At 42.9% G+C, this 21,467-nt stretch overlaps 1 protein-coding gene across 4 annotated transcripts in view; it reads right to left on the reverse strand.

The window, feature by feature from the left end:
* The window catches only part of CHCHD3 (coiled-coil-helix-coiled-coil-helix domain containing 3), a 273,302-nt gene that overhangs the window by 30,293 nt on the left and 221,542 nt on the right, over positions 1–21,467 (reverse strand). For all 4 annotated transcript variants that reach the window (XM_038397769.2, XM_043499167.1, XM_043499163.1 and 1 more), the window contains one exon: positions 19,861–19,931. In XM_038397769.2, the coding sequence (XP_038253697.1) occupies positions 19,861–19,931 (71 nt within the window). The remainder of the gene's footprint in view (positions 1–19,860; positions 19,932–21,467) is intronic.

Below are 21,467 nucleotides of genomic sequence, written 5' to 3' on the forward strand. Positions count from 1 at the left end.
CAGTTGGTGACAAGATTACCAGCTCTCTCACGCATTCTGCAAGAGCAAGAAAAAGTCTGCGTGACTTCCTAAAGGGTTTTGTTCCTTGAAGACAGAGTGCCAACGCTCGATGCACATCCAAGGAATGGAGTCTCTGTTCCTCCTGGTATGGTCATATGAGGCTTCCAAAAAAAAAAAAAAAAAAAAAAAAAAAAGAATACAGGTACATTTATGGACTGATTTTTGTGGAAATCGGAGACCACTTTGGGGACAATTTTAGGGTGGAATCATAAGAAAACCTCATCATCATGGAATACTGTATACAGTGGGTTGGCCATTAGGCCATCAATTCAATGATGGCTACCGGGAAGGTAACTTTCATAACTAAATGGGATAACAAGCATGTTGCTAGTGGTTCAAAAGGTGGTTTAGTTAGTGTCAAAAGGACCAAGTTAAGGTCCCAAGCTGGAACATCCGTTACTGGATGTGTGAAGATGAAAACAGTTATTAATCAGAGAGTGGCAGACACTGACTGCTGCTACATGACCCTGTAGCGGGGTGGTTACCCACCTCTGGCCCTACAGGGCTGAGGCCAGCCAGGGAGAGGGCTGGGGCTGTGGGGAAAAGCCCAGGCTGATTAAGGGAGCAGCCGCAGCTGTGGCCAGCTCAATCAGGCCCAGCTGGCCCCTATAAAAGGCTGTGAGCCAGGAGCCCAGTCAATCTCCCTCTGCCTGGAGAGGGAGAAGAGCCTGGCTGCAAGGTGCTGAGCAGGACACCTAGGTGGAATCTCCTTCCTTAGACGTTTTTAAAGTCAGGCTTGACAAAGCCCTGGCTGGGATGATTTAGTTGGGGATTGGTCCTGCTTTGAGCAGGGGGTTGGTCTAGATGACCTCCTGAGGTCCCCTCCAACCTTTATATTCTATGATTCTATGATTAGAGCAAGGCTGGGGAAGGGCCAAAGGAGCTGGGAGCTCCGGCCTTGAAAGCCTTAGGCTGCAGCCTGACTACAGGCCAAATAGGTGCAGGGTTGCAGAGGGGCAGCCCACGGGTAAGCGGAAGCAGCAGGTCCCAAACCCCCTTGCTGGTGATAAGTGGTGTATACACTGCAGTCTGCCCCCGATATAAGGTGCTAAGTGGGGACTGGCAGTAGCCCAGACTGAGGTGAGGTAGGGTTAGAGAGTGGGGTTTCCTCTGGGTTGGGAGACCCAGAACCCGAGAGTGTGGGGGTACTGCCGGGGGACAGCACCCCAGAGAAAGGGGCACCGGGTCCTGGGAGGGACACAGGGGCTGGTGGTAAGGTGGATCACCGGCCTGCAGAGGGCGCTCCAGGGCTGGACAAGCTAATTCCCGACGACTACCAGTAGGAGGTGCCGCAGGGATTTACAGACCCCCGAACCTTTACAGACACCGAAGTGAGCTAAGGGAAAGATCAAAGGATTTCAAGGTAAGCAGATGGTCTAAGATGGTAAGGACAGTTGAAGAAGAATGGGGAACCAAAATTGTTGTGGCCACCTGGGAGTGATGAGAATGATCACTGCTGGATCTTTCTGAGAACCCGAGCTAAGAGTAGGATGGTAGGAAAGGTGTATATCAGACTTCCTGACCATGAGATTATGAGGGCATCTCTTCTGGAGTTTGCTCCCTGAAGAAGTTTATTGTTCACTTCTTGTTATCCCAAATACGTCCAGAGATGGGGGTCCTCACTGTTGGAATATATTGCTTATCATTGAGCTGTGAATCTCCCATTAATGATCTGTTGAGAAATGACAGCTGAGATGTTGTGGCTCACAGGAAAGCGTACTGCTGATAGTGTAATAAGACGACACATATACCAATTTCACAGCTGGACTGCCTCTACGCAAGGGGATGTAAATCTTGCTTCCCCTGCTCCTTCATATAGAATAAAATTGTAATATTATCCATCACCCGGACATAATGGGACTATATAAATGATAGGAATCTTTTGCAGGCCTCCTAAACTGCTCTCTATTCCAGAAGATTTATTTGCATTCTTGATACAAGAGATCCATATACCTGGGCTTGTGCGTTTGTCTAGATGCACTCCCCAACCTAACAGAAGCATCCATGATTGAGGTCTTCTGAGGAGGTGGGGAGAGTTTTACACCAAACTGGAGAGTCTTACACCCAACTGGAGAGTCCCATAATCTATGAGGATTTGTAACTAACTTGTCCACACTCTCCTTGCTTGGTGCACAAACTGTGCAAAGCCAAGCTTGCAGGCATTAGACGCCATGTGTGCAGGAGGATGAGGTATGTCTGAACTGATGTTTGTGTTCTCTGTCTGAGCTGATTGATCAGAATGTTCATGGACTGGAACCTCCTCCGTAGGAAGGTAAGCTCTGTCTCAGTCTGTGTTGGAGCAAAGGTGGACTTTTCTCTATTTATGTAGATTTCTAGTGCTGTTAGGAGAGTAAGGATGACGTTAATGACATTACTTCCCAACGAGACCTGTCGGTCAGAAGCCAATTATCCAGGTATGGAAAGACTACTGAATTGAGACGAGATTCTTGATGCTAGAGTGACCATTCTGAATCTGAACTTCTGCATAAAGATATTGAGGTGGTGGTGGTCTAAGATGGGTCTCCATCCTCTGTTTTCTTGGGGAAACATTTGGATTGGAATCCTTTTCCCCAGTGCTGAGGTGATACATGCTCTATCACCCCTTGTTAAAGTAGTATTCCTTTGTGAAAGTGGTCCCTGAAAGGGCATAGGGAAGGGCGTTTGTGGAGGGGGAGGAGATAAGAACTCTATGGTGCATCCAAAATGAATGACACCAAGGACTCATCAGTTTGTCAAAATTGTTTACCATCAAAGGAAAACGTGGGCTAGCCAGCCACCAAATCAAATCTTGGAGGAGGGAGAACATGGCCTCCGGGTCAGTTCACATTCTGGTAGGTCCCATCAAAAGTACTTCTTGCCTGGTGGTTGAGGATGGAAAGAGGACTATTCTGCTTGGACCTTTGCAATCTGTCTCTTTCATGGTGTTTCATCCCTGTTTGATGGAAGAACGGTTGAGCTTGTGGTCTAGGTTTATATGGTTGCTTGCTGTATTTTCTCCTGGCAGCTGTGTGTAAAGAGCCAGAGACTGGAGGGTTGCCCATGAGTCTTAACAAGTGTAAGGATTTGTCAGTCTTTTTGCTGAATAAGTTGTCCCCTTCAAAAGGCAGGTCCTCCACAGTTGCCTGTTCTTCTCTGGGGAACCCTGAGGCGTGAAGCCAGGATTCCCACTGCATCATAACAGCAGTTGCCATTGATGGTGATGCTGAAGAAGGAATATGATATATCCAACAGGATTGCCGGATCCAGTATTACTATTTCTTCCATGGGTTCCAGAAGGAGCTCGGGCTGGTCTCTGGGAGGAGAGGAATAATGACTCCCTAAAGGACCACACTAACTCCGTGTAATGTATATACAGTTTCCATGATCCCCAATACGGCTAATGGGAAGGGTCCATCATGGGCTGTGGTGGTCCCCAAAGTACCGATGGTCGCAGGGAGGTTATACTGCTCTACAGTGTGGTGGAGAAACCGAGGAGGTTCTAGATTTTGCATCTGGCCTAATCTTCCTGGGTGGTGGCTATGATGGTCTTTCCTTAATACTGGAAGTTTCTGATGATAACGTAAGGTCCAATTCTAATGGTGGTGCCCTTGGTACCATCAATATCTTGCTGGTAGATGATAGTGGCAAAGAGTCTTTCTCTTCTTAGTAATCCTGCACCAATAGTATCAAAATCTCTCTGGTAAGGAACAGTTCTGAAAGGAAGGGAGAGTATGGATCAGACTGGACCATATCCTCAGTTGCAATATACCTCTCCCCAGATAGGAGGGGTGAAGGCTTTTGTCTCCCCATACCAACAGAGCTGGTATAGGAAGTCCATTGGAAGTTTTATCTTCTGAGTGCAAGTGTGACAGTATCATTGGTGCTCACTTTTTGAGCAATTTCTTTGCTGGTTCTGCTGGTAGCAGAAGTCTGGGCTTGCGGTGCTTTTTTTTTTTTTTTCCCGCTTGATACTGCTGGTGAGGTGATAGCTGCTGGTACTGGCACCAATGAGATCTTAGTCTTCCGAGCCTGAGAATCATGCCCTGGATCTTTGGGTCCAGCACATTATGATTCAATTGACTTAGAGTTAATCTTTTTAGAAAAGGATTTGGAGGGGGATTTACCCTCTAGAATGCAGACAGTGCCTCTCTTGAGTAGAAGTGATGGTACTAGAGGGCGCGCTTCTCAATAACTCTGCCCCATGCACAGGGGTCAGGCTGAGGTCTCATCTCTTGCTCCACAAGGTCTTATCTGAGTGTCAACTCTCATGCCTGATGGGGCCAGCATGTGAAGGAACAGCAAATTCTGGACTTGCCAGAAATGTGGGCCTCTCCCAAGCAGTACAAGCACATCTGGTTGTTGCTACTGACCGGGAAGGGTCTTGGGCAGAAGAAGAAGTCCTTGAAACCTGGTATTTTGGGCACAGCTCGATGTCCATGTCAGGAAAAAGGAAGGAGAGGGACACCAAAAGAAGAAAAAATGGACTCTCAGTCCCTAACTAACTATACTAAAAGGACTAAAACAATCTAGTAAGAAATATATTTTAAATTGTTTGCATTGTCGAAGGAAGAGTTCTGAGGACACTGGAGTGTTCTGTCTCAGACCACGTGGTGGTAAGAAGGAACTGGAGAGGCCGTCAGGCTGCATTGTTCCTTATACATTCAATTTTGAGCACAAGGAAAGAAAGCATGCAGGTGCAGACCAATGGACACTACTAGCAGGCATCTTCCAGTCCCTTGTACATGGAGAGCATGTGTACCCTCAGTGGAATAGAAACAGGGACCAGCTAGTGAAGAACTAAAATAAAACAGTAGTAACAATACTACGGGGAATAAGCCTGCAATGGCAGGGAAATGGGCTGGAAGAACTAATAGTTCTTTTCCACATCTACTATAGTTGCCCCCTTCCTCCAAAAAATATGATATGGTGCAGTTGGCTTTGTATATTAAGAAGGGCTTTCTTTTGAAGCATTAGATATAGATCTTTGCCAGAAATAGGATTTTGGACTTGACTGACCTAGACCTAACTTGCTATGGCAAGGCAAATGTAATAGTCTGTGTGCGTGCATGCAGGCATGCACTCATGCAAGTAGCCAGGGTCTCGCAACCTGGAATGTACTGAACACTGACTGGTAAAACTAAATTTAAGAGGATGTCTACAACTGAAACTCACTGTCAAATTCAAGATGGAAAGAATAAGACATGTTAAGAGAGAACTCATGGGGAATACTTTTTAAAATGATAACATTCATAACTGGTTACACTGCCTTGGATTTATTACATGTTTTTGAGCAAGGTTTCTGCATCTAATCATAAGGGAATAAATATGGTGTGCCTGACTTTATTAAAACAAAACAAAAATAGAAGTTTACATCAGATTAGCGGTGCTGTCATGCTGCTCCCCTGCTCAAAGCACCATGGGCAGCATAGCACACCAGCAATATTCAGTTCCAACAGAGAATACATAACCAAAAGTATAAGTGATGTGTGGGACAGGGAAACAATACAGTACTGCCTGACCTGTATCACACTGCATGTTAGGAACATAGGAACTGCCATACCAGATCAAACTCTAGTTTCATCTAGTTCAATAGCCACAGCAACCAGTACCAGATGCTTCAGAGAAAACAACAGGCAGATATGGAGTAATTTTCCCCCATGTTAGGTCTCATTTTATCTGTAAGAGTTAGAGATTGCCTTAAGCCTGGAAGCACAAGATTTAATATCCTTTTCAAAATTTTGTAATAATGACAACTCTGGATAGAGAGGGAGAACAGAAGTTCACTATCTGCTTTCTCTAGAGCATTCATTATTTTATGTACTTTTATCATGTCCCCTCTTATTTGTCTCCTTTCTAAGGTAAACAATCCCAGTTTTCTCAATCTCTCTTCAGTTGATGAATAGGAAAGGATGAAAAGCAGCAAATGTTAATTGACAACATTAGTATGCTGTATATTAAGCAGGAACAAAGACAGCTAGAATAACTCACACGAACCAGTGACAAGCAGCAGCAGAACATAAGGTTCAGGGACTATTCCGATAACATTCCTTGAAATGTAACACAATCACAACACTAGGTTTACTTTTGAGAGAAGGTGAGCTAATGATTTGAACAAGAAATGGGACCCACCAATTCCTGAATTCTAATTGCAGGTCTGATACAGACCCCCCCTCTGTGGTTTCAGGCAAGTCACTTAATGCCTAGTGCATCTGTGTTCCCTTGTGCTGGGCACTGTTTGTTAAGCACCTTTAACATAAGGAATATAATATAAATTCTAAGCATTATTATCAGGGCTTCACATATTTCATAGAACCCTAGGGTTAGAAGGGACCACAATGGTTATCTAGTCTAACCCCCTGCCAAGATGCAGATTTGTTGCGTCTAAAGCATCAAAGTCAGATGGCCATCCAGACTCCTTTTGAAAACCTCTTGTGAAGGAGCTTCCATGACCTCCATAGGCAGTCTGTTCCATTGTCCTATGGTTCTCACAGTTAGGAATTTTTTTCCTGATATATTATTTAAATCTGCTATGCTATAATTTGAACCCACTGCCTCTTGTCCTGCCCTATGTGGCAAAAGAGAACAACTTTTCTCCATCTTTCTTTATGGCAGCCTTTAAAGTATTTGAAGACTGTGATCATGTTCTCCCCCCCCCCCCGCCCCATCTTCTCATTTTCCAAACTAAACATACCCGGTTCCTTCAGCCTTTGCTCATCTGGCTTGCATTCCATCCCTTTAATCCTCTTTCTCACTCACTTCTGGATCTTCTCCAGATTTTCTACATCCTTTCTATACATTGGTGACCAAAACTGGACACAGTGCTCCAGCTGAGGCCTAACCATCACCAAGTAGATTTGCATGCTACGCCACTATTAATGCAACCTCAAATTGTATTTGCTTTTTTTGCAAAAGCATAGCATTGACAACTGTTGTTAAGGTTGTCATCCACCACAACTCCCAGATCCTTCTGAGCAGTGTTGCTGCCAAGCCAGTTATCCCCCATTCTGTATTTGTGCATTTGGATTTTCCTCCCTAAGTAAAGCACCTTAAAATTGTCTTTGTTAAATTTCATTTTGTAGTCTATAGCCCAGATGATGCCTTCGAATTTTTTGCGCTATCTTGCAAATCTGATCAGTGTGCTCTCTATTCCTACATCCAGGTCATTAATAAAGATGTTAAATATATTACTGGACCCAAAACAAATCCCTGTGGACCTCCATTTAAGACCCCCTTCCAATCTGACATCATTCCATTAATAGCTACTCTTTGTTTTCAGTTGTTTGTTTAATTATGTATCCACTTAATGGTAGTTCTGCTGAGCCTGCATTTCTCCAGTTTAGAATCATTCTCCTAATCAGAATGTCATGTGGCACTGTGTCAAAAGCCTTGCTACAGTCCAGGTATATAATGTCCACTTCATTCTCCCATCCACCAAACCAGCTATCCTGTCCTCCAGAATATTCGCAAACTGAACTTTTTTATATTTTTTAAATTTTGCTCTGGTAGCTTCCCAGGGATCAAGGTCAGGCTGACTGGTCTATAGTTCCCCAGTCCCTCCTTTCCCCCCTTTTTAAAAATGGGCACTACGTTAGCCCTCCTCCAGTCTTCTAGCACCTCTGTCATGCATGGATTTGCAAATATTATCGCCAGTGATTATATGGCTCCATTATTCACCTCTTTCCAACTGCTCGTTGAAGAATTTTGTTGCATTTAACCAATGAACAAGTGAACTGAGTGTTCACTGACAATGCTATCTTCCTGAGTCTGCAGACAGAATGAAATAACAGCTCAGATGTGAATTTCCCTGTTCATATCAATGGGTTGTTAAAACTGAAACCTAAAGATGACAATCCCAAACTACTTCCCCTCACCTCCACAGGTGATAAAAGCCCCAACAGTTTCAAAGCCAGTTGCTAATGCCTCCAGCTTCCCAGCCACTTACAAGGCAGTTGTGTTGTCAATACAAACATCTGCAAAATACTTAAAAATGAAAATGTGGGGACAACATAAACTAACTTGAATTTAGTTTCAAAATTAGTAACTCCAGGACTATTGTTCTGGTTGTATTATACATTTTCCTAATTTAAAAATGTAAATGAAGCTGTCACAGAATTTTCAGTCTGCTGTCCCTGAGTGTCTTGCTGAAGAATCTGGGGCTAGATTGCCAGGGCTAGATTGCCAAAGAGTATTCAGCACTTGGTTATTAACTAAGGTCCATCAGTGGGTTCCTATGGCACTTTGAATTCCAGAGTCCATTGTGTTTCCATATGGACACACAAAGGTGCACTGCACTTAAAAATGAACCTATGCTCAGAAAAGTAGCTGCTTAAAATGACACTGTCCCCCCCAGGTAACTTCGAATCACATCAGCTTCCTACAGTGAAAAAACAATTCCTCACTCCAATTAATCCTACAGAACTCACACAGCTAAGGGAGATTCTATTTTGAGCATGATTCTATTTTGCTTCATGCATCATCAACATAACTACCAGATGCTAAATTCTACCTAGTGAATCTTTATGACTGGTGATGATGGAACAGGCAGAAAGAACTCAGCTTGATTTGCAGGTCACATGTGGAACTTGTAATGCTGGTAATTAAAAAAAAAAAAAAAAAAACAACCCAAACCCCAAACAAAAACCCCCCTACCAAAACAAGAAAATCTAAACAACTTTTGACTTATGAACTAGTCCAATTTGAACTAGAAGCCAGTGAGGGAACTTAAATACTACATGGATCCTCACAATACTATTTTTTACAAAATCCATTTTCTGAATATAACAGCACTTTGCAATAAAGTGAGTATTTGGTGTTAGCCGTTTCCAAACTGTTTAATGCACACTTCTCTTTGACAACGGTGAATGCACTTAGCTGGATTCTATACAGAGTGACTGCAGTTTATTTTCTTCACTCATTTTGCAGCTCAAGTATTAGATCAACACTACTGCAAAAAACAAAACAAAACGAACGAACTGGTTAATTACGACTAGCAGCAAATGAGCTATAATGGAGGTGTTATGAATGTAAATCAGTGACGCCTGATGCAGCAACAGCAGCATCTGTGCATGCAGCTTGCAAAGTAATGAGATTGTGATGATGTACTGGCATCCTGCTTTGATCACTTCATCTTGTTCAAGAGCTCTGCTGGGAAAACAAAGGTTAGTGGACTGACCTCCCTTCCTGCAGCTTGCACATGCACAAATAATATTAGCAATTGATCAAGGACTGATTTCTTTCCAACCCCTTTTCAGAACGGATGGTTTCATAGTTGGAGGCCATGGGTAAACAGATAGCACAAACTCCTACAATATGAAGTGTCATGTTCTAACATGTTGAGGTAATTGGCAATTCATTCTTCACCCTGTAACCAGAAACAGGTGTATGCTACTTTAAAAAAAAAACATACCATCAACTGTGCAAAATGTGTTCCCTCTCATTCAAACAGGTTTGCTGGTACGTACTCAAATGCGGGGGCAGTGAGATTTGTAGATTTTCAATCTACAGATGGCTCAGATGCAATAAAAAATAATTTGTAAATCTTAGCAACACAAGATTAAAGAAACAGAACAAATGCATCAAAAAAGACTGCATTTTTTAGCCTCCCTTTGTTTTAATACTGTAATTGGGAAAGAGTTGACTTGTGTTTATGTAAATTCCCAATAAAGCATGTTTAACACATTTAAACAAGAGGCTTTAGTCCTTGAAAGGGATTGTGAAGTCAGATGCATCACTGCAGAGTTTATTTGCCAGCTACACTAAGAACCAGCAGTTCATATTGGTTGTGGGTCACTCATGAAACTGCAGCCAGCAGCAAGAGCAGCCCTTAATGAGCACATCTATCAATTTTCAGGGGACTTGGCTGATTACCATTACACAAAAATAAGTAACATGCCAATTTAACTGTTGGCCACTGAAGCATGAAGGAAGAGTTTCACTCACTTGATTTCATAAGGAAGTCTATAAAATCACTTAACGTGTCCATGTGAGGAGATATGGGAGATTGGAGGCATTTTAACACAAGTGTGTGTCCATCCACGTTAACATGTGATGATGGGAAAAGATACAAGCTGCACTAGTACATTACCTAATAGATGTCTTCTTCCTACGCTCATTTTGAAGGGTTATTCCATCAAATTACTTTCCAGAAAAATCTGTATTTTTCCTATTTTACTGAAATCATAAGTTAATGCCAACAAAAAGAAGTTTCTAACTACTGACTTGTTCAAGTTTTAAAGAAAAGCTTTTTTAAAATCTCACATGCAAATGCCAAGCTAAGAGAGAAACTGGTGGTTACTTGAGGGGAGCATCTTTAATTTACCTAAGGTTTATACAAGGGGAAGGAGAAAGACATACAAGACATGGCTTAGTTCTCTTAATGAACAGGTTTATTATAGTACTGGTTTAAAAAACGAATAAATAGGTGAGACCACCTACCATAAACCCACTGAAACCTTATTTGCTGGCCTACAGACATAGTTCTCAACACTCAAGTTATATTTGCTGAGCATCTCAACAAAATACTTAACATTTACATGCAAACTAACGTGATTCTGTGCTTAAATTACAGCACATGAAGAAATCGCATAGATACTTCTCTAAAATCCTCTGCTTCCACTTCATTCAGAATTAATCTACTCCTAGCTAAAATGTACATAATTAATATTTCATACAGCTTTGTTGGGTATTCTACATTCCTAATGGATTGTATTGATCAAAGCAAGAAAGTTAAATGTCTATACTGCTGTAGAAAAAACTAAAATTGTTATACATGAAGTGATCATTGTTTCACAGGTTTAATATGTTGAGTGGAGCTTCTGCAAAGCAGAGGCAACAAATAATGTTTAGGGCTCAGACATGTTGAAACTCTGTTAAAATTGTGTCCCTATAGATATCATACACAGACTACATAATACCACTTAAACTCAGGTCTATCACGCTGACCAATATTGTCTCATTGTTTCGTTGTATACCAGGGCCAGCCCGAGGGATTTTGATGCCGTAGACAAACTATGGCTAGCATCCTCGCCAACTCCCCCCTGCACATTCAATGTAGAGAAAAATGAGACGTCTAGAATGAACTTTTAAATTATTTACTTGGCATTGGAAATGAACAATATAAACATAAAAATAGATATTTTTATTGTTTTTTTATTTTTCATTAATACTAACACAATTATTCTGTATAAAAAATTAACTTCCGACTAATTTGGCACCCCTTAAAGCCTGGCGCCCATGGTGACCGCCTAGTTTGCCTATATGGTCAGGCCGGCCCTGTTGCATAACTGCCATCAGTCAGCATCCATCTGCTGTCTCTTGGCTTTTACTTAAATTGCAAGCTCTTTGCAGCAGTGACTGTCTTTTTGTTCTGTGTTTGTACAATGCCTGACAAAATGGGATCCAGTCCATGACTAGGGCTCTTAAGCACTACAATAATGCAAACAACAACAACACTGTGCATTCCCTCTGGTATAACTTATTATCCAAACAACAAGAGTCCCTCATTCATGATGTGTAGGTTGTGCTATAAATCGTGCCATGTACCCCCCTAAGGTTCCCACTAGGGTTGAACATGATTTCAGTATGGAATTATTTTCAGAACATTGAAATCCAGAATTTAATTGCAACTTTTAGTCCTGAGGGAATTATGCACCAAAACATTACAAATTATGCATATTTTATTTGTCAAAGTAACATAATATAATCAGACCATTTTCAAATATTTTGGTAATTTATTACAAAATACTTGTCAGCAAGTATGTCTGTAACAATACAGACAACAAAAAAAGATTCAGGAACTGTTTTTTGGCAAATAGATTCCTTAGCAGGCATATTAGCACATCCATATGGCTCCACAGCGAAGGACAGAGTCTTGCATGCATACACGCCCAGCCCTGCCCCCGTGATCCAGGTGTAGGGCAGGTAGGCTCAACCCAGCAGGATACAAGCGTGCAGGGGCTTACTGTAGGGAGATCCAGGTGTGGGGTGAGAGGGGTTCTGTGTGGGGCAATCTGGGTGTTGGTGGCTCAGTAGGGGGTCTGGGGGCAGGGGGGAATCTGGATGCATAGGGGCTCATTGGGGAGTTCTGCAGGGTGGTCCAGGTGAAGGTGGTAGACTCAGCAGGGGTGGTCTGGGTGTGGGGGAGATGGGGCTCGGCAGGGGAGTCTAGGTGCAGGATGCTCAGCAGCAGGGGTTCGGGTGCTGGGGAAGCGGGGCTTGGTCAGGTGGGGCTCTGGGTGCAGCTGGTTGGGACTCAGTGCAGCGGAGGTCCAGGTGCAGGAGACTCGGCGGGGTTGGTCTGGGTGTGGAGATGGGGGTCCAAATGCAGGGGTAGGGCTCAGCGGGGGGAGGGGGTCTGGGTGTGTGTGGGTCTGGATGCATGGGGGTTGGGCAGATTGGGGGACAACTCCTCATACAGTGACCTCCCCCCATGGCTGGGGAGCAGTAGAGTAGGAAGTGGGTGGTGGTGGGGGTGCAGACCTTCCTGCAGCTGAGGGAGGTTCCAGGGGATGGGTCTGACCTGGCCCTGGGAGCAGCCCAGGCCCTGGGAGCAGCCCAGGCAGGGGAAGAGGAAGTCCTGTCCCCACCCAACTCAGCTGGGACTAGCAGATGGAGCCCAGCACAGGGTAGGACCAACCGGCTGTGGTGTCCCCAGCCCTGCCTCCCAATGCAGTGATTTACATCTCCCCCAGCTGCTCTCGATGCCCGAACCAGACATGTGTTCCTCCCTCTGCCCCCCGACCACTGTTTGGGAGGGTGCATGAATCAGTTTTTCTGCAGAGAAAGAATAAAATCTGAGGGGGACATTAATTCTGTGCTTGCGCAGTGACACAGAATTCCCTCAGGAGTAAACTTTGCCACTGACTTATTGAATAACCTGAACTGAGTCCAACCTCTGTGCCTCAGTGTTGGAAAATTAAATATCATGTAAAAGTAATGTAAAATGTGCATGCTACAATTTACCCTTAGACGTACTGTGAGGATTACTTAATATTTGCATGGCACTTACACGTGTCGGGTTTTAAGAATAGTATTGTCTAATATTTTACCAGGGTTAAGTAAAAATAAAATGACTGAGTGCTAATACAGCACTAATAAGTTCCGTGCTACCTTTATAAGAGGAAGCTAGTTACCTCAATTTTTTTTTTTTTTTTAAAGATTCCAATGACCTCTGCCAAGCAGGGCTTCCAAAGAAGTCAGGGGGAGTTCAGCTCAGTGAAGGGCTGCAGAATCTGGCCTACTGTTTCCAAATATTTTTCAGTTTTCAGTTATTCAAAGACACTATGTGGTATTTTTGCTGGGATTCAGTAAATACTACATATTATTTTAAAAGTAAATTAATGCTCATGAAGGGTGAAAGCCTGGAATATGGAAGCTATTTATCCATAAAATGTGTCTATACACAGGCAACAGTGCAAGCTATCTAGGTATTTAGATGAGCTCCCCATCTATGGAGTCTATAAGTTCATCAAGAAGACTACTGAATTCATCTTCATAAAACCCTTGCAAAACCCATTTTTCAGACTCTCTCAGGCACAGGATGATTAAGTGACTCACCCAAGATTACACTGGTGATAGAGCAGGGAACTAAACCCAGATCTCCTCAGACCCCGTCCAGTGCTTCAACCACAAGACTATCCTTTCTCTCTGCACTGCACTTTTAAAGTACAGAAAGTTAACACCATTGCTTTAGGATTGGGCAATAATATTTCAAGGTCCGTTTTCTTCCTTGTTCATTTAGACAAAGGACACGTTGACAATAACCTCTTCCTAAACTTTTACTGTAGTACTTTCTTTAGGTCAACAAGTTAAGTAAAGATGATTCAATAAATTGAGCACATCTCCTTCCTGATGTATGTACAATTGACCATAAATGATCAAAAGCAATCTGTGCTCCTAAATTCACCTTCCAGACAGGGACCTGAAAGTGCTTTACAAACATGAATAAATTAAATTTCACAGCACACTAGTTGCCAGTTGGAGGAATACCTCATTATTATCCTCTGCCATGTCCTCTGGTTCGCCCATCCAATTCTGGATCCAAAGTTCTAACCTTCAAGGCCCTGAACAGGCAGATGCCTGGCTATCATATATATCATGTCTCCATCAGAGCTGTGGAAGTTATCTAGGATCAAGTGAAACTATCAGCTCCCACACAGAAAGCATATTTAGAGGAAGGTCCTAAACTAGCCACTACAGTGAACTCACTGCGAAAAGAGATCAGAATAAGCTGAGAGGTCTTACTAACAGCATTGTGCATTCCCTCTAGCATAAAGTTAGATCAATCACAAGAGCCACCTCTTCACAGAGGCAATCCCCACAATTGTAGGGCTCAACAACATACAGGCAACCTCATAGTGAGAGAAGAAAAACAAACAAAATCCACCAGTAACATCCATCAGTAGGCCAAACTGAGTGGTACATAGAGGCCTCTATGGCCACGTCTACTCTACACACCACTGGGGGCAGCATATAGTGTATGTATAGCTTTACATGCTGCAGTGAAAGCAACACACCCTTTTCCCCCCTCAAAGTCTTTCCTTGAAGCAGGGGAAGGCTTTAACAGCAGGGAGTTGGTGGAGCGTTTCCCTGCTGTGCCCCCAGCAGCTGGAGTCTTTCCCTGCTCCAGCAATGGAAAGCTGCCCAAGCCTTTCCCCATTGCGGAAGTAATTCCCTGAGATGAAGAGAGGCTCCACAGTGGGGAGCTGCCCAAGCCTTTCCTTGCCACCTCCCCCCTGCAAGCGCTGTTCCCCGCTTGGGGAGTCTTTTCATGAGACAGGAAAAGGTTCCAGAAGCAGGGAGGCAGAGGGACACTGTTAAAAATAGCAGCGTAGACAGGGAGGCACTGCTTAGGCAAATAGAGAGAGAAAGTAAGTGTAGGGAATGGACTCTCAGACATACCCACCCCCTTCAGGTATGCCTTTACTCTACTTGTCTGAGACAATGTTATTTAGATCTGTGCTAGGGGGCTATGAGGTTATGCTCTCTATATGCCACTGAAAAAATTGTGCAATGTACACACATCTATGGCTAAAAACTATTAGTGTACTTTAATTTTATACTGGTGTCTAGATGTCAGAGTGTTTGGCACTCTATAACAGAGACAGAAAAACAGTGTTACAAAGCAGGAGGCCCAGAATTTAGCTCCCTCAAAGGCATTGGGAGTTTTGGAGCACTGAAGTGACATTCTTTGTTCCTGGAAAGAGGCTTACCTTTGTTTTGCTCTGCAGCAATACCACCTAGACAGTCCACAACAACGTGACTTAATTCCCAGAGGGCATCTGGATTTCATCACTGCCTCACAGCTTGCATTTCCTGGCAAAGTCCCCCAACGACTATGGAAAAATTCTCTCCAAAACAGCAGCAGTACTAGCAAGGTAGTTTTGTGGTGTGGGCAGAAATGGAACCGGTGAGGGGCAACCATACAGTTTGTAAAAATGCACTAATGCAAGCTGTTAAAGCTGAAATCCACCAAATGAAGTAAAAAACCCACAGAGGTGAAGGGAATAATATTTATTTTAGGTAGAATTTGGCCTCTACAATTATTTTATCCCTAACTGAATAATCAAGATGTTACTTGGCTCTGAAGACCATAGGGGAATAAAATGTCACCACTACAGCTGCCAAATTTCCTGCTACCAGCCCTCCAAATTAAAGGAAAAACCCATACAGATTCAAAATTTAATTAGTCAGTAAAAGCCCAAATCCTCACCCAAAGCCCTGCTCATCCTGTAATATTGCATTCTTTTCTTCTTGTGTATACTTCTAATTATGAGACATCTTCATAATATAATAATTCTGGTTATAATGTAACTGCTGGTAACATAACTCCTACATTAGAAAAGGCAGCATGCTCTAGTAATGTTGTTTTAATGTAATTTGTGTACTGCAGGAACTGACTGAACCTGATCATTTAGAATTTGATCAATGTGAATTAGTGTCTTAGAGAGATAAACCATTTGATGATTTAGAATTTGATAAATGTGAATCAGGACCTTAAAGAGATAAAACATTTATCATGCACATTTGGAATATCACACTAATTCATGCAGCACTGAAGTAGATAATAAGCAGGTATCAATAAATAGTGCAGACAAAGTACAGAGGATCTATGAGTTCTCTGATACAAGTCTATATAGGGTATTTAGTCTTCTCCCTTTAATGGGTGAATTATCCATAAAGCCCACTGAAGCCATAAATGACATAATTTCAAGGACTAAAGGGAGGAAGGTAAGGAAAATGCAAGAAAGATGGATAGATAGTTATTCCAAACTCTTGAAATACATTTTATTTTAAAAGTTGAAACAGAATTCTAAGCTATCTGGATGAAACTTCCTAAATTCGAGACGTGTTTAAAATGATTAGTGGAGCAGCTTTGTAACAATACCACAATTAGTGCTATTAATCTCACACTTTCAACTTGAAATCGTACTAACATGCAGCACATTGGTTTACACATTTAACAGAATTATAAATTTAGCAATTCAACCTTATTTAATTCTTCTTTTACAGCCAATTAAACAAGCTCTTTAAACATTATTGCTTGAAACCCTGTCCTCTATCCTCACATTCAATTACACTGACACAAGAAGCGGCTGGTGATACCAAAAGAGCATCATCTTTAGGTTTCACTAAATCATTCATAATTTATGTATCAAACCCCATACCAAAGACAGTGTTAGAATAGCATTCATTTAGCTTAACCCCACAAGAGCGTGGAAATTCATAGTTTTAAAAAGAGACTTTTACATGAAGGAAAATATGAAATATGGGGTAATAAAATCCATTTGCATCCCAAGTGTCCCTCACTATTTTTGCTAATTATGAAACATATCTGAATTTATAAGTGTACTTCCAAATACCTTTTCTTCTAGTCTTTTCTGTCTCTATACAGCAATGAACCATATCTGGAACCACCAATCAGGCTACCCCAACAAACGTTGGCATCTTAGCTTGCATACACACTACAGCTTAGGATGGTATAAGTGGTTCTCAAACTGTGAGTCGGGACCCCCAAGTCATTTTAATGGGGTCACCAGGGCTGGCTTAGATTTTCTGGGGCCAAAGCCTAGGCCCACCACCCCAGACCCACCCCCGGAACCTCTCCTGCACCCCAACCCCCTGCCCTGAGCCCCCCGCCACACTCCTCCTGCACCCCGACCCCGTCCTGAGCCCCCTGCTGCACCCCACATCCCTCCTGCACCCCAACCCCCTGCCACACCCAGCACCCTGACTCCATGCCCTGAGCGCCCTGCCACATCCCTCCTGCACCCCAATCCCCTGCCCTGAGCCCCCTGCCACACCCCTCCTGCACCCCAACCCCCTGCCCTGAGCCCCCGCCGCACCCCACATCCCTCCTTCCCCCGACCTGCTACCCTGAGCCCCCGCTGTACCCCGACCCCTGCCCTGAGCCCCCTGCTGCACCCCACACTCCTCCTGCACCCCAACACCCTGCCCTGAGCCCCCCTGCCGCACCCCACATCTCTCCTGCATGCCCAACCCCCTGCCACATCCTGCATCCTGACCCCATGCCCCACCCCAACCCCCTGCTCTGAGCCCCGCCACATCCCTCCTGCACCCTGACCCCATGCCCTGAGCCCCGACACACCCCTCCTCCAGCCCAACCCCCTGCCTTGAGCCCCCTCACAGGGCCTCACGGAAGGGGTGGAATGGGTGCAGGGCCAGGGCAGCGCAGGGTGGGGGTGGGAAGTGGTGCGGTCCTCGGGCCAATGTACTAGTCCTCATGTGGCCCTCGTGGTCATTTGAGTTTGAGACCCCTGATCTAGACCATTCCTGACAGGTGTTTGTCTAACCTGCTCTTAAAAATCTCCAATGATTGAGATTCCACAACCTCCCTAGGCAATTTATTCCAGTGCTTAACCACCCTGACAGTTAGGAAGTTTTTCCTAATGTCCAACCTAAACCTCCCTTGCTGCCATTTAAGCCCATTGCTTCTTGTCCTATCCTCAGAGGTTAAGAAGAACAATTCTCCCTCCTCCTTTTAACAACCTTTTATGTACTTGAAAACTGTTACCATGTCCCCTCTCAGTCTACTCTGCTCCAGACTAAACAAACCCAATTTTTTCAATCCTAGATACATCAGTTCACCTGTTATGCTTCCTTACTTGCACATGCAGGCCAGACTTCCCTGAAATTATTTTCCTTCAATGGTCGTTCATGTCTCTGTTGACAATCAGAAGAAGGAAGTCTCAACATGTCTGAGGATTTCACAATCCCATTCCCCATATCCCCTTTGCACAAGTATTTTTCTGGTTAAAGGAGGACTGAATGGAATGCTTTTCACAGCTGGTTTTTAAACTTCCCAGATGATTTTATGTTGTGTGATGTTAGGTACTACACCTAGAACCCTGCTGTTTAGGCCAGGCCAGTAAATACCTGGAAGAGCCAGGCAGTACTTGACTGATTTTGGAAATAGTTGGGGGCTGGAACACGGCACGCCTCCCAACTCTGCAAACGAAGTCACTGGACATAAGTCACAATAGCTACTACCACCTACCAACTATTTCCTTATTGTCATATCTAGTAACATGGATCAGCATTCATGTTGCGCTCTCCATCAGTACATGGCCTGGGCCAGAAAAGCTAATGATCCAGCCAGTGGACCAAATTCGGTGATGAATCCTGGTCATGTGCCATGTTGCGCATACACTAAGAAAAATATATTTTTTTTAATTAAAGAAAGGAAGGAGGGTGCTAATTAAATGTTTCTAATTCAATGGAGTTGATAAAATTAATTAGCCCCATAGATGGAAAGGGAGGGAGGGACCAACTGAATGAGCAATAGCAACCAAACCATCTTCTCACTCCTACTTGCAGTCCCTCCAGATCAAGGTTGAAGCACACAGTGTCATTGTGTAGTTCAATCAATACTTGTTCGGTGGTCAGAAATGTTCAGTCCATAAGGCTGCAAGCCTGGTACCTTTAACCAGCACTAAATTAACATAACACTAAACTAAAAAGAGATTCTCAAATAATATGTAAGTGAATACACAATGAAATGGCAAACCGATCCAACCACTGAAACATGTAGTAATTTTATATTAAGGGTTTTTTAAGACTTTTATCATTTTATTAAGCTACTATAAAACAGATGTAGTCGGGGGCAGGGTATCAGAGCTCTACATAGGCTTCCATACCTCCACCCAAAATATGGCCACAATTCCATAATTTTTGTCTACAGTATCTATTGGTAGATGGTGAGAGTAAAGGGTTGTAAAAGGTTATTTTCATACTCATACAAAAATGATGAATGGCACTTTCTGCTTAATGGAAGAATTGGCAGAAACTGAAAGTCCAAAGCTAAGGGTCAGAGTCTCTTTGGTCCATCAATTACTGCATCTTCATTTAACCATCCTCAGGTCTAATAATAATTCAACCTGACCTTCGCTATTACAGGCAAAGTTAAATCACTGATTTAAATACCTTTTATGCTAAACAAGAATAGGATGACTACTACTGAAATGCAAGGTTGACACCCAAGTTCTGGAATTACATTAACAAAGATGCATGTTTAAGGAGTACAGTTTTTCAAAGCATTTCTTAAATAGAATCAGGTGTAAATAAATTAATATATTACTAACTGTGCTGTCAATTTCTATGGAATCAAAGTACATAATACAATATGGGTTGGTAACAGCTTTCCCCAAAATTCTTTCATTTCAATAACCCGCCCTGCAAAAATATATTTCATTTGCCACCTTCCAAGCACAGGCTGCTAGGTCAGGTGGAGAAATTTTTGCCTATTTTAATATGAATACAACTTCATCATATTCAAATACTCAAAAGTAACTGGGGGAGTCTTACTTGAACCTAGCTTCCACTTCTTTGACAGCTTGTTGGTATTGCTCCGTGGTTACTTTGTAGAACTGTGCACTCTGAAAAGAGAGGAGAAAGTGAAAACGTTATGACCTAGCAAATATTTACAGTGGTGAAAACATTCCTGGCACTCTACAGAACGTATAAAGAACCCAGATCCCTGCACTGAACGTCTTACAGTATAATCCTGACAAACAAAAGGTGGGATAACTGTTAAAGTACAAGACGAAGCAGAAGCATTATCGGTGAGCAGTTCACTGCAGAGCTAAAATGGAAAGTTTTCTTATCCAGAGAAAATATTCTATATAGAAAAATGTTTCCATCCTGACTCGGGATGACAAGTCAAAATTTCAAAAACGGTCACAAATCAAAAATCCAAAAAAATTTAGTTCAGGTCAAAATGTCTCATTTCAGTTTTGACTTTACGGTAGTTTAAATTTCTAAACAAAAGCCTCTTTCAAGTTGTAAAACTGGAAATTTTCATTTAGAAAATGTTGAAACAAAACGTATTAACAATTTAGCAACTTCCTCAATTTTTTCATGTTAAAAAATTAGTAGAAACTGACTTTTTCCTCCAAAAAGTTTCAGTTTCAACAAATCTGCATTTTCTGATGAAAAAGCTTTTAGTCAAAAAATTCTGAACCAGTGGCTAGTTCTTTGTATAGTAGGAAGGCTGCATGAAAAATTGGTTTTAAGGAAGAATTGGAAGGAGGAGGATGACTGGAACATAAATCAGGAGGCTGTTGCCATCATTGAGGGATTCATAATTTTTACATGATTGGATAAGCCATAAATGGAATCCTTATTGTTGTGTGTGTATGTATTTACACTGGCGTACACTCAGACTTCATGTGGAGGTGATATTCATGTCATAAATTGCAGTTATATTGTAAATTAACCATTCATCCTCTGACTGTCCAACTGGCTCTTTGCTCACTAGTTCATCTCTTTCTAACTTATTCTAATAGTCCAAACTTTGAGTAACTTTCAACAGCTGCTATTTTATCTTTTTAAAATAAAGCTGTCTTTTTTAGATAGTTTTCCCCTTTCACCAACAAGTGATATGGGGTGGTTGCTGACCTGTAACTTTTGGTTCTTTGAGATGTTTGATCCTTAGCTATATTCCACTGTGGGTTATGCATGCACACCATGTGCCCAGACTCAAAGAATTTAAAAGTAGGGCCTGTTGGTTGGCACATGAGCCCTAGTTCACCTCTTGCCTGTGATCAAGCGGATAAAGGGCAGAGTGGACCGACCGACTCTCCAGTTTCTTCTCTACCGCAAATCAGATAGGATCTGAAACAGAGGGGAACGAGGGTGGATAGTGGAATACAGATAGGGACCACACATCTCAAACCTCCCCTTTTTCTTTGAGCGATGGTCCCTATTGTATTCCCCTGTGGGTGACTGACATGCACTACCTAGGATGTAGGATGAGAGTGTGAAGATGGTAGAGCTGAGTGGAGGACTGCCATCCCAAAGGAAGCATCAGCAGAGAAGTCCTGCACCAGAGCATAATGTCTTGCAAAGACATGAATAGAGCTCCATGTGGCTGCTTTACACATGCCAAGGAGGAGTATCTTCTGAAGCGATGC

The sequence above is a fragment of the Dermochelys coriacea genome, chromosome 1 (genome assembly GCF_009764565.3).
Source record: "Dermochelys coriacea isolate rDerCor1 chromosome 1, rDerCor1.pri.v4, whole genome shotgun sequence".
NCBI classification, from domain to species: domain Eukaryota; kingdom Metazoa; phylum Chordata; order Testudines; family Dermochelyidae; genus Dermochelys; species Dermochelys coriacea.